This window comes from Onychomys torridus, chromosome 11, assembly GCF_903995425.1.
Source record: "Onychomys torridus chromosome 11, mOncTor1.1, whole genome shotgun sequence".
Lineage (NCBI taxonomy): Eukaryota > Metazoa > Chordata > Mammalia > Rodentia > Cricetidae > Onychomys > Onychomys torridus.
In genome coordinates this window covers 14,935,021-14,952,829 of record NC_050453.1, presented here as the reverse complement: position 1 = coordinate 14,952,829, position 17,809 = coordinate 14,935,021, and the positions used below count along the sequence as shown (strand labels likewise).

At 40.2% G+C, this 17,809-nt stretch overlaps 1 protein-coding gene across 2 annotated transcripts in view; it reads left to right on the top strand.

Moving 5' to 3' along the window:
* Positions 1–17,809, top strand: part of Lin9 (lin-9 DREAM MuvB core complex component) — a 47,538-nt gene that overhangs the window by 18,906 nt on the left and 10,823 nt on the right. For both annotated transcript variants that reach the window (XM_036202409.1, XM_036202410.1), the window contains 7 exons: positions 847–980; positions 2,727–2,852; positions 6,893–7,050; positions 11,448–11,581; positions 12,675–12,794; positions 13,063–13,164; positions 14,240–14,320. In XM_036202409.1, the coding sequence (XP_036058302.1) occupies positions 847–980; positions 2,727–2,852; positions 6,893–7,050; positions 11,448–11,581; positions 12,675–12,794; positions 13,063–13,164; positions 14,240–14,320 (855 nt within the window). The remainder of the gene's footprint in view (positions 1–846; positions 981–2,726; positions 2,853–6,892; positions 7,051–11,447; positions 11,582–12,674; positions 12,795–13,062; positions 13,165–14,239; positions 14,321–17,809) is intronic.

Sequence of the window (17,809 nt, the reverse complement as noted above, 5' to 3'; positions counted from 1 at the left end):
CAATTCCGGCCCTTTCTGGCATTCCTAGTATGACTTCTACTGTGTTGTGTTTGACTTTTTCTTTTCTTTTCTTTTCTTTTTTTTTGGTGTTCTATTGGTGCTTGACTGCTTCCCCCCCCTCCACACACACATATACACACACACACTGGTTGTGTAGACTGTGTTGACATTGAATGTAGAGCAGTCCTCCTGTCTCTGCCTAGGTGCTGGAATTGCAGGCACACACTACCATGCCTAGTAGTGCTGCAGAATAAAAGTTATCTTTGTACTTTGACAGACTTTGTTATTTTTTACTGACTTCATATGGACCTACTGTGTGCTTGCATGTGCATGCATGTTCTCTCTCTTGGTATTCTCAGCAGTCTTTTGATAATTTTTTGTTTGTTTGTTTTTGCTTATTGGTAGGGATAGAACCCAGACAAGTGCTCTAACACTGAACTGAACACAAACACATAGAGTTCTTACTGGTCTTTTCTGACCCATGAAGTCTAGAAGTATTTCACTTCCTTCTCAGAATGTAAAACTGCGACTTTAACTTTTTTTTTTAAAGTGTGTGTGTGTGTGTGTGTATGTGTGTGTGTGTGTATGTGTGTGTGTGTATACAACTTGTGAGAATCAGTTCTTTCCTTCCACCACGTGCTGACCCATGAGCTCAGGTCACCAGGCTTAGCAGCAAGTGGCCTACCTGGTGAGCCTCGTTGCCAGACTGAGGTTTTAACTTTGCTATCAGGAGGTTTGCTTGTTAACAGATTCCATGTTGAATATTATTGGATATAAATGCATTCATTATTGCAAATGTTCATTTTTATTTAATGAAGCTATAATCTTTTTTTTTTTTTAATGTAGAAATTTACAGCAACAATGTCAACACCAGATAAGAAAGCGTCACAGAAGATTGGTTTTCGATTACGGAACCTACTCAAGCTTCCCAAAGCACATAAATGGTGCATATATGAGTGGTTCTACTCAAATATAGACAAGTATGTATCATTGCTCATATCATTAATGTTGCTTGAACTGAAAATTAACTTTCCAATTATAAGCTATCACCTCTTCTCTAAGTTTGCTCTTTTTTAAAAAAATTATTTTTATTTACTATATATATGTATGCATGCCTGCATGACTTTATGTGCTTCATATGTGTATAGGTGCCCACAGAAGTCAGAGGATGTAGGATCCCCTAGAACTGGAGTAATAGGCAGTCGTGAGCTGCCATGTGTGGGAACTGAACCTAGGCCCTCTGTAAGAGCAGTACACACTCTTAACTGCTGAGCCAGCTCTCTAGCCAGCAACACCCCACTACCCCTATTTTCTTCCTTTAAATCTTTTGTTGTTTTAGGGAGAAGGACAAGGCCTTGGGTTGTTCAGGCTTGTCTTGAACTCTCCGGTTCAAATGTTTTTTGTTTTGTTTTTTTTAAAGCTCTGGCTGGCCTGGTAGAGCAGGCTGGAGATCTGCCCACCTCCCATCATGGCTTCCATTGATCCTCTTCCTCAGTCTCCCAAGTAGCTGACACAGGTGTATGCCACCATACCCAATGTAGAGTTTCTCTATTCCTTATTCCAGTTTAATTAATTTCTGTTTTTATTACAGTTTTTCTCTCCTCCTGCCCCTGTAAGAAGTTATACATTTTGTGAGTTTTAAATAAAAGCATAATTTCCATATTATAACTAGCAATTACTATAGGATGAAGATACCCTAAATCAAAGCACCATTACTTGCAACAAATGATATTTGTTTTATAAATCTGGAGAAATAGACAAATCATTTGTAGGAGAGTCATCTTTTCATTTACAGCTAGTATTTAGACACTTTATACAGGAATTTTGAATAGCACCTGGAGATCGGCTGAAGTCCAGTTACTACACAGTAGGCTTATTGAAGAGCATCTCTGATTCTAGTCTCTTTCCTATGCCTGGTATTGGCAGTTGCTTGATTGGCTATTGATCTGTACTTCTCTTCTGTCCTCCAAAACCAGTTGGTTGCTCAGAAGCTTTGTGAAGTTCATGGGTATTCACATTTATGTATTATTATTAAAACTGGACCTTTCATTTCTCAGACTCATAAGTAGAAATTTTTGATGGTTTTAGAATTTCATGGTGTCTTGGTGTGATTATGTTGGGAGTCACCAAAACCACCTCAACCCCCTAGAGTGCTCCAGTGTTCTAAGACTTGGTTAATCCCAAGGAGGAGAGGACTCCTTGGTGATGGTTTTTCCTTTGGGACAAAGATACTTTGCAGCTAATATTGTTTGTGTTTGTCGGATGTAATGTCAGAGTCAGAGGATAGTCCCAGATGGAGATCTGAGCTATACATGGTCTCCTGGAGTCTCTGATCTAGACTGCTTTCCTGAGTAACTTAACATTTTAGATATTTTATCTACCAAGTAACCTTTTGAGCCCTTGAAATTCCACCTATGCGATTTAGAAGTAGAAGTTTGACACATTGTGATTAGTATGCTGTAAAAAATCAGAATGTATATTTTTGGTTTTTGAGGCAGGTTTCCTGTAATCCAGGTAGATCTCAGACTTGCTTTGTCACTATGTGGCTACAAATAGTGATCTAGCTGAGGCTGCCTCGCGCTTTGGATTCTCCTGTCTCTTCTGCCCAAGTGCTGGAATTACAGGCATGGACCGCTGTACCCAGCTTCGGAAGATAGATTTTAGATTTGATAAGAAAGTAGCACATTAAGTATTGACCAATGAAATAAAATCGTTCTGTTTTATAGGCCACTTTTTGAAGGAGATAATGACTTCTGTGTATGCCTAAAGGAATCTTTTCCTAATTTGAAAACAAGAAAATTAACAAGAGTAGAATGGGGAAAAATCAGGCGACTAATGGGAAAACCACGGAGGTAAAATAACTTTTCTGTTTAAAGTTAATAAATAGTCCGTAGTACCATTACTACTTTGGCTCTTTTTTTTCCCTTTGTTTGAGACAGTTCTCACTGTGTAGCCCTGGCTGCCTGGACTCACTATACAGACTAGACTAGCTTCTGAACATGCAAAGATCCACCTGCCGTAGCCTCCCAAGTGCTGGGATTGAAAACATACTCAACCACATGCAGTACCTTAACTTTTTAAAGCTTCAAATGACTAGTACCAAAACATAACTTTTCAGAATAATTGATTATATGTTAAATATATCGTATTAATGAACTGTATGTGTGTAAGCTTTGTACACTATGAATAAAATTTACAATTTCATTTTTTCCAATCACAGATTTTTAGCATATTACTGTTATAAAGGTTTCTTTTTTTTTCTTTTGAAGATTCATTTATTGTATATACTCTGTTCTGCCTGCATATATACCTGTATGCCAGAAGAGGGCGCCAGATCTCATTCTAGATGGTTGTGAGTCACCCTGTGGTTGCTGGGAATTGAACTCAAGACCTCTGGAAGAGCAGCCAGTGCTCTTAACCACTGAGCCATCTCTCCAGCCACAAAGATTTATTTTAATGTATATTCTTATTTTTTCTCTCTAGCCCCAATGTTACTGTATTAAATTACCTATTTCCTTTGGTCTGTTCCCTCTACCAGTTTTATCTATCCATCCATCCATTCATCTTTCCATCTATCCATCCATCCATCCATCTGCAGAGTCTCATGTATCCCACCCTGGGCTCAGACTCAAACTGGTGTGTATAAGCAAAGGTGATCTTAGACTTCTTATCCTCCTGCCTCTGCCTTCTAAGTGTTGGGATTAGAGGTATGAAATATTATGCCCAGTTTTGTTAATCCAAGAATTTGTACATGCTCGTCAGGCTCTGTACTAACTGGACTGTGTTCCCAGTCCACCCCCAAAATAATGTTTACTTGTCCTGGAAAATATTTAAGGAAGCTATAAGGTCTTATGCATATTTTTCACATGTATTGACACTGTTTGTGTGTACCCATACACAAGGGTGCTATGGTACACTTGGGAAGGTTGGGGTATGTGGCAGTTGGTTTCAGTTATCTCCTTCTACCATGTAGGCCCTGGGGATGAAACTCAAGTGGTCAGACTTGATGGCAAACTCCTTTGTTTGCTGAGCCATCTCATCACACCCCTTTAATGTATTTTTTTATTCTTTGAGAATTTCATACGTGTATGTGATAGCATAAAGTCGTTGTACGTAAAAGTCTGTAAGGTTTTTTTTTTCCTTAAGTCAAATTATAGTACAAATTATTAATACAATAAACTTTCAGAAATACCCTAATTTCAAAACTCAAGTGAGGGGCTGGAGAGATGGTTCAGTGTGCAGAGCACTTACAAAAGACCCAGATTTGGTTCTCAGCACTACATGGTGGCTTATAACCGTCTGTAACTCCAATTCCAGGGGGCATGACACCGCCTCTTCTGGATTCCTTGGACACACACTATAATAAATGTATACATATATGTGTTTATACATATGTATACACACACACACACAGACATACTCTTAAGGAAAAAAATCAGTTGGTACAAGCCAGGAAGATGGCTCATCAGGTAGGGACTTGCTGCCAGTCCTGACAACCTGACTTCAGTCATGGGGACCCAGATAATGAAGTCTCAGAAGGACCAGTCTTAATAGTCTTCTTCCCAGGGGCCAGAAGAGAGGCTACGGACAGTGGGAATTGTTTTTGGAAAAGAATCCAAGTACACCATTGTCTTTTGTCTGTCTACTTTTATTCCTATGGGATAAAATTCTGTCTACTCGGCTTCAGTTCTTCTCTCATGTCTAGCTCCTTTCTTGCCTGATTTCTTTGTACATTTATCTGCCATCCCCTCTAAGTTCTATCTTAATTCTCTCATCTTAGCTCTGCCCCATCTAGGTTCTCATCCATCTAGTTCTTTCCCATCTCAGCTCCTCTCCATCTCCTTCTTTCTCACCTTGTTCTTTCCCATCTGGCTCTTCCTCCTCTTCCATCTCATTCCTCTAATATTCTCTTCTAGCCCTTCAATCTAGTTCTTTCCCATCTAGTTATTTCCTCTCCAGCTCTTACCCATCTAGTTCCTCCATTCTCTTTTCTCTTCTCTCTAGTCCTCCCAAGATGCTGAGGTTTACAGTTATACACCCATGCAATAGCAATGCTCTGGTTAAAGCAAGGTCACCAGGCTTGAATTCCCTCAGGGTCAAAAGGTGGGGCAATAAGATCCCCACAAAAGAGCAGTAATTGCCAGCCATGATCTGCAGCCCAAAAGGGAAGTGACTAATGGGAAATAGAGTCAACTGAGGGCTAAATTCAGTTATATCTGAGCAAAGGGGATTTTATGTGCTCAACTATATTCTTAGAAGTGGTTAGGTAAAGTGTTAGGAGTTTATCAGTGAAGACTGAAAATAAAACTGCCTTCTTTTTTCCTGTGGTCCCTTATCTGTCTAAACTGTCTTGGCTGCTGCCATTTTCTGGCATGGTCGGGGAGTGTACTCGGTGGCTGGGTAGCCTGAGTCAGCTTGATGTACCTGTAAGTAGAAACCCTTTAGTTCTGAGTTAATAGTTAAAGGTAGACTAAAACTAGAGATAAGACTTTGGAAAGGGAGAGAGTTAAGGTTAATTAGCACATCCGCTAGGCCTTCTCAAACAGTCTGGACACTTCAGTCTGTTCTGATAAGATACTTCTGTCAGTCCAGGGATCGTCCTGTCTGGTATGGTCCTGGCTGGATGCTGCTAATGATGATGATGACAGAAGGGCCTGAAATTAGGGATCCTGGCTGCATTGCTGCACAGAAGGTCATTGAAATATTCCATTAGTAGAAGGGAAATTATGCCCAATGAACGATGGAAAAGCTACAATAGCACACAAGAAATTCATAGTAGGAAACGACTAATAATCAAAAGCCAATATCACCAAGACTCCTTGAGCCTCAGCTTGACCTCTGGAAGGCCCTTGGCTTCTTCTAGGTATTAGCTTGTCGTAATCAGCTGAAATCCTACTTCATACATTTTTGTGGCTTGCAGCAGGGAAAGGTGAGAACAGACCTCATAAGTTGTGCTCTGATTTCCACTGCACACCATGCCATATCTGTGCGTGTACATGCATACACACTCAAATAAATAAATGTAAACTGATAGAGTTTTAAAAATCCCATTTAGTCACAATATAAAAAGGAAGGAAAAAAGTGAAACTACCAGGAAGGAACATGACACATGAACAAATGTGAAGAAGACATGATCTTGGAAAGGAAAATTCAGTGTCTTAAATTAATCTGTAAATTAAAACAGCACTGTAAAAGTATCAGTCCCCCCTTTCAGCCTCTGTGCTGGAGATCAAACTTAGGTCTTAGAGCACATTAGACAAATACAAGGTGTTCTGCATCAGTATACATGCTAAGCCCCTCCTCACGTTTGTTTTTATAATGAGTTAGTCCTAAATTTTATAAATTTATAAATTTTATAAAGGTATGGTAGCAGATCTCTAAGCTCCAGGCTAGCATGGGTTATATAGTGCGTTCCAGGCAAGAAAGTGACATAGTGAAAACTGTCTCCCACCCTCTGGTTTTCTTCCCAAAGTTTTATTTGCTAGGGGAGAAATCAAGTAAAGAGAGTAAAAAAAAGAAAAAAGAAAAAAGAAATGAAGGACAACATTTATCAGGTATCAGCTGAAGTATTAAAATAGTCAATAAGATTGATAGTACCTACCTTGAACTCACAGAGATCCACCTACCTCTGCCTCAGCATGCTAGGATTAAAGGCGTGTGCCACTGCACTTGGCCTCACCTTATTCTTTGAGACTCCAGCTAGTTCGTCCTAGGGATCCCATCTCAGCCTTTCTAGGTTACAATTCACAGCAGGCTTCCATGCCCAACTAGCATTGGTCCAGACTCCAGCCTTCTCACCAGCCCCTCAAAATTCATCTGGCTAGAATACAATAGGTGTGCACTATAACACTTGGCCCGGCTTGGTTTATCTGATGTGTGTGATTTATTCTAGATGTTCTTCTGCATTTTTTGAGGAAGAGCGATCAGCATTAAAACAGAAGCGGCAAAAAATCCGGCTCTTACAACAAAGGAAAGTTGCAGATGTTTCACAATTCAAAGACCTCCCAGATGAAATCCCTCTACCCTTGGTTATTGGAACCAAAGTTACAGGTAAGTGAAGACAAGGTTATTAGGAGTCACTTGCAAGTTGTAGCCAAGATTGCGTCTATTAGAAATTTAGGAAGTGTAGCTCTGGTTCTGTAGCAGTTCACTATAGTGAGGAAATGTTAGTGGGCTGAAGTGCTGGCTCAGTGGTTAAAAGCACTTGCAGCTTTGGCAGAGATCTTGGGTTCAGTTCCCGGCACCTGCACAGCAGCTCACAACCTGTTCCAGTGGGATCTGATGCCCACTTGTGGCCTCTGAGGGTACCAGGCACGCATGTGATACACATACACTCATATATAGAAAATAAAAGTAAGTACATTAAAAATACGTATATTAGTTCAATAGTATCTACTACAGTATGAACTAAAGTAGCCAGGCATAGTGGCAAAGGCCCATTATCCCAGCTCCATGAGAAGCAGAGGTCACCCTAGCCTACCTACGTAGCAAGACCTTGTCTCAAAATAGAAAAGGGTTAGGGATGTAGCTTACTGAAAGTGCTTCTGTAGCACAAGCAATGATTGAATCCCCAGAACCTCAAAAAAAGAAAGAAAGAAGTAAAAAATAAAGCAAACTGCTATAAAGATGAAATATAAGTTTCATTGGAATAAGTACAGCTTAAATACATTTAAATTTTTAGAATTATTCTATCTTGCTTCTACACTATTTGTTTCCTAACCAGCCTCATCTAGTTAATTCACAAGTAGCATTGTTCTTGTTATATTTGGGTCTAGAAATAATCTATTTCTAATAATTGAATAAAACTAAGTTATTCAGTAGGCTGTTTGTTCAAAACTGTGTAAGGTGGAGGCAGTGTGTGGTGGCACACACCTGAAGACTTAGCTATTCTGGAATCCAGAGCAGGATGATTGATTGCATCAGTGCCAACTAGAGGTAACATAGAGCACTACCTACCTCACTTCACACAGTTTAGCAGGTGGTGGTGACACACATCTTTAATACTCAGAGGCAGGCGGGTCTTGAGTTCTAAAACAGCCAGGGTTACATAGAGAGACCTTGCTAAAAAATAAATAAATAAATAAATAAAAATAAATAAATAAATAATTTTTTGGTAAGATACAAGATTTGTTGATTTTATAGTGAAATTCTGTATACCCACTTCAGTTATAGCAAAGAGGAAAATAAAATGAAAATTTCAAATTTAGGGCTGTAATTTTGTGATAGAGAACTTGTCTAGTGTGCATAAGGACCTAGCTTCAAAGACCAGACACATGCCTTTAATCCCATCAGAGGCAGGCAGATCTCTGAGTTTGAGGCCTGCCTAGTCTAGATGAGTTCTAGGACAACCAGAGCCACACAGAAAAGTCCCCGTCTTGGGAGGAAAAAATAAGACCAGAACTGCAAATTTTATTATGTGTATATGCATGCATGTTTTGTCTGCATGTATGTCTGTGTCCAGTGTCTTCAGAGTGCTGTGGGATAATGCTCTTGTACACTGTAAAGATTTGTCACTCAAATTGATGTAATAAAATGCTGACTGGCCAGTAGCCAGGCAGGAAGTATAGGCAGGGCAGGCAAACTGAGAATGCTGGGAAGAGGAAGGGCAGAGTCAGAAGGTGCTTCAAGCTACCACCAGGAAAAGCAAGATGTGAAAGAACCAGTAAGCCAGGAAGCCAGATGGCAATGCATAGATTAATAGAAATGGGCTGAGTTAAGTTGTAAGAGCAACTAGCAAGAAACCTAAGCCAATAGGCCATAGAATTTGCAATAACTATCAAGCCTCTGAATGATTATTTTATATGCTGCTGCGGCTACAGGGCTGGGCAGGACTGGAGAAACCTTCCGGCTACATCAGAGTCTAGAAGAAAATGTTGGATCACTTGAGACTAGAGTTATAGACAGTTGTTAGCCACTATGTAGGTGCTGGGAACCAAACCTGGGTCTTCTGCAAGAGCAGCAAGTGTTCTTAAGCACTGAGCCATCTCTCCAGCCCTACTATATATACACTTTTATTTTTATTCTCTGAGAATTTTATGTATACATACGGTATATTTTTATTATATTCACATATACTCACTGTTCCTTCCTTGCTATATATTTTTTCCTGAGTTAGAATCATATTTCCTAGTTAATATATCTAGTAATCTTTGGTTGAAAACATGATACTATGGTAACTATATTGTTGTTTTACAGGGTGGTTAAATTTGCTATAGTTGCTTGCCTTTGCGACTACTGGTCTGTCTTCTCCATTTTCTTTCTTTCTTTCTTCTATTATTATTTAACATGTGTGATTCTTCTGCCCACACCACGTATGTCTGTGTACCAAGTGTGTGTGGTGTCCTCAGAAGTAGAAGAGGACATCAGATCCCCTAGAACTGGAGTTAAGAATGGTTGTAAGCAACCACGTGGGATGCTGGCAACCAGACTGGAGTCCTCTAGAACCGGTGCTTTAACCATTGAGCCATCTCTCTAGTATTGTGTCTTCTCTGTTTTTATGCTTATTTTTAATCTGGATTCCCAAGGAGTGACCCTGTGTCTATATAGTTCGGTGGTGAGCCTGTGGTGTGGGCAGTAGTCTGAAAGGCCTCACTGACTTGTGCAGCATTGTTGCTGGTTCTCAATGTCTTCTTTAACCTCTACTCTGCATGCTCTCTGGGTTCTTTCCTGCTCATTTGCATCATTTCCCAGTCAGCTAGAGATGAGTGAGAACTTATTTCAGCCTTTATGTCTCCCTAGTTTCTGGATTCTCCCTGCCACATGCTAGCTAGCTGGCCACTCATCTCCTCAAGGACAGTATGCTGAGCTTAGAGAACTGCGGTGCTCTTCTGGTCCTCCCTGAGTGAGTCTACCGCTGACTGCTGGAGTCCCATCGGGTCCTTCCCTTTCAGTGTGATGGGTTTTATGACCTGGCCTGCATCAATAAACCGTTCTTACCAGTCACATTGATGGTGATGGTGGGAGTGTGGACTAGCCTCATTCCTGCAAAAGGCCACAACCTCCTGTCCTGCTCACCTAACTCCAGAACTCTTTGAACAACCAACTGTGTAGCTCAGGCTGGCCTCATAAACTGTATGTCTCAGTCTCTTGGGTACAGGTATTATAGATAGGCACCACAGTACTTGGCTCCAAGGCTATTTCTTTTCTGCATTTGGTCCATTTCCATCACACTGAAATGGTTATTTTTGGCAGTCTTGTCCAGGTTACAGTTGTCTCATGTGGAAAAGAAATCCCAGCTTCTTTCTGCCACCATTCCTAGAAGTTCTTCTCTGCGCATGCGAGTTAGGTTGGCTTTTCTACAGTCTCCTCTATGTTCCTATTTACTGTTCTCCATAGAAACATGTTTTTGTCTCCTGCAATTGTGCTTCTGTCAAGCAATCCTTTATTTTAAATAGCTTAACTTGTTTATTTATGTGTTTTATTAAATATTATATATATAAGCCAGTATAAACTTTAAATTTGGCCTACTGCAAAAACTTCAGTGCCATTGTCCTCATGATTTTCACATATGCTGAAGAGTTTATGTGGATGCCCTGGCGTCACTTCAGACTGGACTTCAGTGTCAGTGACATAAAAGTAGAGGCAGGAGGATCAGTCAGGGTTATCTTGGCTGTCTTGTAGTTCAGTGTAGCCTGGGAAATACACAAGACCCTATTTAAAGTTGAGAGTAAGGGGCTGGAGAGCTGGCTCAGTGGTTAAGAGCACTGGCTGCTCTTCCAGAGGTCCCAAGTCTCTAATTCCCAGAACCCACATGGCGGCTCACAATTGTCTGTAACCCTCACACAGACATACATGCAGGCAAAACACCAATGTACATAAAATAAAAATAAATTATAAAATAAAATTGAAAATAAACTATTCCTAATGTGTCACTTAAAGTCTGATATCCAGCCAGGTGTGGCGGCACACATCTTTATCCTAGCACTCAGGAAGCAGAGGCAGGTGGATCTCTGTGAGTGCAAGGCCAGCCTAGTCTATAGAATGAGTTCCAGATAACCAGAGTTACATAGAGAAATCCTGTCTCAAAACAAACAAACAAAAAGTATGATATTCAGAGTCCTTTTGTTAGTTTTTTAGGTATTCAATATTCTAAATGGTGATCTTTATTTAATCTGTTTGGTAGCTATATGATTTCATTTATATGTCAAATTAAGAATCATTTCAAGGGGTTGGGGATTTAACTCAGTGGTAGAGTGCTTGCCTACAAAGCGCAAGGCCCTGGGTTTGATCCTCAGCTCCAAAAAGAAAAAAAAAAAGAATCATTTCAATTTATTTTTTTCTAAAAAGCTTTGTTAATTCTCTAATCTTAAAATAAAGTACACAGTCATGTTAAAATTAGTAGACAGTGACACTGTATTTTTAACGGTTTAAACTACATGCTTAGAACAGTTTGACAATTAATTCTTTGCATGTACTAAATATGATAATGCCTTTGTTTCTTTTCTCAGCACGGTTACGTGGTGTTCATGATGGTCTGTTCACTGGTCAGATCGATGCTGTGGACACTCTAAATGCCACTTACAGAGTGACTTTCGATAGGACAGGCCTTGGGACTCACACCATTCCTGACTACGAAGTTCTTGTGAGTGGTAGCTTATTAAACTTAATGAAACTGTTTTGTATTATATTTGTATTTTGTGCCTTTTAATTATTTAATTATAAATTGTCTTTTATTAGAGAATCAAGGTTTCAATTCAAAGCGATGCTTAGGATTTCCCAACCCTGTGTATCTGGAGAAGAATTGTGCTTCAGACTCATTTCCAAAGCGAGGGTCCCTCCCTCCCTTGAGGGTGCCTTACCCACACAGTACTTTACTGTAATAGAATGATTGTTTCTCACTAAGTAATCTTGGAATTTACACATTTTCATTCTAGCCATAAAGTTAAGGTATAGTCAGTCCTAAATTTAAAATATGAAGTAACCTCTTGCACTCAGTATTTTTCTCCTGTTTTATTCTACATAAATGTAGAATCAATACCTTCGCTTTTAAAAATTACATTTTTATTGATTGTGTGTGTGTGACGCTTGTGCTCGGGCTCACACATAGCACAACACTTGTTTGGAGGTCAGAGGACAACTTGTGGGAGTCAGTGATGTCCTTTCCACCCTTTTGGTCCCAGGACTCTAACTCAGGTCATTAGGCTTGGTGCTAGGTACCTGTACCCACTGAATAGCCCAGTACCTTCACTTTTTGCATGATAAAATTGCCATAATTCACCAACTTATTCAAGGCTCTGAATCTGGGTTTTGTTTGTCAGTCAAATGGAGACTAGAATCTAGGTCTTTTGATGTTCTAACACACATTAACCTGCTGAGGTACTTATCAGTCTTGATTTGGTAATGTGGAAAGTGTGTGTGTGTGTGTGTGTGTGTGTGTGTGTGTGTGTGTTCACATTCTCAAGTGTACTTTGGGTCGAATCCAGGGCTTAGTGATCACTATACTACTGAACTACATCCCCAGCTTTACATGTTTTTTAAATAAATAAAATAACTGCTGGAGATACAGCTCAGTGGTAGTGCTTGCCTAGCATGTGAAAGGCCCTAAAAACTGCTAAATAAATTAATTAATTTTAAAACTGTAACTGCAGTCTGGACTGGTGAGATGCTATATTTCAAGTTGATATGCAGCATTTACAAATTCTCCAAGTTTTATGGATTATTCTCTTTTCCCAAAGAGTAATGAACCTCATGAGACAATGCCAATTGCTGCCTTTGGACAAAAACAGCGGCCTTCTCGGTTTTTTATGACTCCTCCACGGTTACATTATACCCCTCCTCTCCAGTCACCAATTACAGTAAGTAATACAGGAATGCCCTCAGTAGTGCAGCTATTGCAAATATAACTGGGTTCTCATGAAGACACGTGACAACTACTTCAGGACTTGAGCTACTGATATCTATATTATTTTAACTGATTGATTGGCAGGTATTTAAATAAGTAGATAGTGCTGGAAAGATTCTGGAATCTTTTCTTTGTTACTGATTTAATGTAATTTTAATTACACAGAACTTCACTTTCTCTAAAGATACTGTCAATGACTAGATGACTCCTTTTGTCCACAGGATAGTGATCCTTTATTAGGACAGTCACCTTGGAGAAGTAAAATTTCCGGCTCTGACACGGAGACGTTAGGAGGCTTTCCAGTAGAGTTCCTAATCCAGGTGGTGAGTCCGGACTTGTCGCTTACAGCAGTCTTTGAAAGACATACCCAGGAGAACTGTAAGCCAGGGCCTCAGTGCGCACTGTCCACTGTCTGCAGTACTGATGCTGTTGGTGGTGCTTATGTACTTGATGTTTGGGGGGGTTTGTTTTGTTTGGGTTTTTTTTTTCCTGGGAGGGGGCAGGAAAAAGTTGAGAGGACTATAAAGATTGTTCACATAATCCTCCTGCCTCACACATGTGTAATGTCCTTCACCAGAGTGGTGCATTTGTTACAGCCAGTGAACCTACATTGTTCTCATTGTCACCTGAAACTATATTGTAGTAAGGTTCACTCTTGGTTTTGAGTTTTTGGTTTTGGTTTTGGTTTTGGTTTTTTTTCGAGACAGGGTTTCTCTGTGTAGTTTTGGTGCCTGTCCTGGAACTCACTCTGTAGACCAGGGTGGCCTTGAACTCACAGAGATCTGCCTGGCTCTGCCTCCCGAGTGCTGGGATTAAAGGCGGGTGCCACCACTGCCCACTGAAGGGTTAGTTTTTTGTCAGGTGGTGACACACACCTTTAGTTCCAGCACTCAAGAGGCAGAGCCAGGCAGATCTTTAAGTTTACGGCCAGCCTGGTCTACATAATGAGTTCTAGGACAGCCAAGGCTATACAGAGAAACCCTGTCTTGAAAACAAAAACAAAACAAGTTAGTTCTCACCTTCCCCCATGTGGGTACAGGGAATCAAACTCAGGTGGTCAGGCATTGTAGCACATCTCACCACCTCTAAGTACAGTAGATTTTAAAGTAATATTTTCTTTCCTAAGTCAGCATCTCATTATTAGAGGAGGCTGCCCTGGAGTTTGTTTTGTAGCCTCAGGTGGCCTAAATTTGTGGTCCTCCTGCCTCAGTATCCTGAGTATATGTTCTATGCTGAGTTTCAACTATTATTTTTGCTTACTAGTCACGTGTGTAAAATAAGATGCTTTGCCATGATTGTATTGAGACTAAAATGTACCATCAGAACATATTAGTGAACTGGAAATTGATATACCTGAATGTCTCTATTTACTCCAAAACATTTCTCTTTTGTCTACAGACTAAATTATCAAAAATTCTCATGATTAAAAAAGAACATATCAAGAAATTAAGGGAAATGAACACAGAAGCAGAAAAACTGGTAAGGATTTAAGGATTTGTCTCCCTTTGTTTACTTGTCTAATTTTAAAATAGTAGGGTCTTCTAATCTCTCTCTCTCTTTTTTAAATAACGTCTGGAAAGAAACTTTGAGGCATCTTTGTTTTTGTTCTGAAACCAGGTCTTGCTGTGTTTCCCTGGCTGGCCTGAAACGTGCTGTATAGAACAGGCTGGCTTCCAGCTTTTGGCAAGGCCTCCTGCATTTCCTCCTAGTGCTGGGACTACAGGCATGAGCCACCACACCTGGCTTGCAATAAATATTACTTTAAAGTCATTACTTGATTTCACTTTTCCTTACTATATTCAGTACACTCTAGTAAATCAGCAGTGTGATAAGTACCTTACCCATTAGACCACTGGCTATAGATGTAACCGTCTTGTTAAATAAGAAACACAGAGCCAAATACAGAGTTAAAAGCCAAGAGGTCAGAGCAATAGCTTAAAACCTCCTCACCCTTCCTGCCACTGCTGTCCTTCCCTCAGCAAGAGATCTACTTCCTGTGTGTCTGTCTTTTTTATAGACTTTCTGTTCTGCCTTCTCATTGGTTGTAAACCCAACCACATGACTTCCTCGTCACTGCCTGTCTATACAGACTTCCAGGTCTCTATGGTTGGTATTGAGATTAAAGGCGTGTGTCTGCTATGCTGGCTGTGTCCTTGAACACACAGAGATCTGCCTGTCATGTGATCGGGATTAAAGGTGTACACCATCATCACCACCACCTGGCTTCTGCTATGGCTAATAGCTTTTGCTATTAGCTCTGACCCCCAGGCTACTTTATTTATTAACATACATATAAAATCACATTTCAGTACAAATAAATTATCACCATAACTGGCTACCCAGTTGCATGGGGTTAATGGATGGATTAGCTTCGTAGACGATTTAGATGAGTGTAGAATCCCTAGGGCTAATTAATGCATCTTACTAAAGATTTAATGACGGCTTTTTAAAGGTGCTTCAGAATAAGGTAGCTAAGTTGTTCATATTTACGTTAATCAGATAAGTCCAAAACATTGAGCCAATTTTATTTGTAAGAAAGAATTAGTAGAGGTGTTGGGTTTTCTGAGATTGTCTGTATCTGTGTGAGTCTATGCCTTATGCATACTGATATCCCAGGAGCCCAGCATGGGTTGTCAGATCTCCTGGGGCTGCAATCACAGGTACTTGTGAGCTGCCCAACATAGGTGCTCAGAACTGAACTCAGGTAAACTATTTACATAAATATACTCTTTAAAAGTAACTCTCATCATAGACCAGGCTGGCCTCAAACTCACAGATGTTCATCTGCCTCTGCCTCCCAAGTGCTAGGATTAAAGATATGAGCAACCACAGCCAGCAAGATATTTTCTTATCAAGGCATTGAAAATACAACCTGAGGTTGGAGTATATAGCTCAGTAAGACCTGGATTCAAGCTATAACAGAAATGAGTGGGTGGGTGAATAGGTGGATGGGTGGGAGTGTGGGTGAGTAGATGGATGTTCAGTTACTATCATGTATAAATAAATAAATAAACCCACAAACTTAGATTCAGATAAAGGAAAGCAAGAGGTATTAAATTTTTATGGAATAGTACATGTTTCCAAAAAAAGAAAGTCCTTATTCACCCTCGTATGTAATGAAAGAGCTAACATCTGAATTGTTCAATACTCTGCTAATTTACTGACTTTTTTAGGCGGTGCAAACTAAAAGTATCAAAGGTATATTCAAGTGTTTTTCTTTCCTTTTCTGAAAAGCAACTTCAGGTAGAAAACACTGAACTAGTTGGGTTGGGGATTTAGCTCAGTGGTAGAGCGCTTGCCTAGCAAGGGGAAGGCCCTGGGTTCGGTCCTCAACTCCAGCAAAAAAAAAAAAAAAGAAAGAAAACACTGAACTAGCTGGACTGTGGTGACACACGCCCTTAATCTCGGCTCTTGGGAGGCAGAAGCAGGCGGATCTCTGAGTTCAAGGCCAGCCTGGTCTACAGTGTGAGTTCCAGGACTCCACAGAGAACCTGTCTCGAAAGACCAAAAACACAAACGAAACAAAACCCCACTAAATGTCAGTCATTTCTAACCAGGTGTTGTAATACTACCTAGTAGTGATTTTTATCTACCCTGTCCTCATCTAGCCTCTACACCTCACAAGTATTTCATCTTTTTTCAGTAATTTAAGTTAAAAGTTGGTTTATTTTTAATTTCACCAAGTAATTTGAGTATTTCACTATTTTTCACCTCAAAAGGATTGGACATAGTACTTTGTTCAAAGTATATGTTCTTACAAAGAACATCTGTTCAAGTTTCCTTTTCACTCAGCAAAAAAAAAAAATTGTTTTGTACTGTGTGTATGTGTGTGTTGTATGTCTGTTCATGTCCACATGTATGTGCACATGCATATACATGCACACGTTTGGAGACCAGAGTCCAATGTGAGGTATCTTCCTCAACCACCCTCCACAGTGTTGTCCGTCTGAAGATAGATAGGGTCTGGTCTCTCAGTGACTCTGGAGCTTATGCAGTCACGTAGGCTGGCTTCGTTCATCCAGGGACCAGCCTGTCTTTGCCTACCCAGTGCTGGTATTGCAAGGCAGCATGTGTGCTGTGGGTACACTTCCAGGTCCTTATGCTTGTGCAGCAAGCCTTGTACCAAGTGAGCCATCTTCCCAACCCCCCCAAAAATTGAAGTTTTTCAGAGTATAGCTTTGAACTAGATTTTTTGGGTCAAATTATATAGTAATGGTGAGTTAGTGAAAGTTTGAGCTCGTTAACTTCAATATGTCTTTTCTGTTTTAGATTATTCCAATATGTCTTAAGCATATTAAAATGCCATGGGGCTGGAGAAATTGTTCAGTGGTTAGAGCGCTGGCTGCTCTTCCAGAGGGTCTGGATTGGATCCTGTCACCTACATGGTGCTTCAGAACCATCTGTAACTCTTCTGACCTTCCAGGACACTAGGCATATATGGTACAGAGACACATATGCCACGTAGTAGAGCAAGTGGACACCATAGTGGGGTAACTGGCAGTGACGGCACTGGGAGATGGACAGATGGAAACAGACACCCATGTACAGACACATGACTTCATGACAAGGTGGTTTGACACAGCAGTAGGGAAAGGGAAATTTGAAATAGTGGTAGTGAGCAAATTGGCTATCAGAGAGGATTTAGGGAATTCAGCCATTACTTTATCCTGTAAATGAAATGACTGGGGTGTTTAAATCTAGAAATAGAAAGTAGAGCTATGAAAATTTAAGAGACTGTAAGCGATTATATTTATGACTTTAGAGTAAGGACTCCTTAGACTAAGTCAATACAGAAAAGAGTCATCATAAAGGAAAAGATTGATGTTAACCTACATTGAAATTAAGTATCTTTGAACAGAAGACACAAGAACAGAAACTAGAAGGCAAACCATGGGGTCAAAGGAAACATTTACACTGTGCACCAGTAAGAAAAAGATGTGCAGCCCAGTGGACAACAGGAAGGAGGGT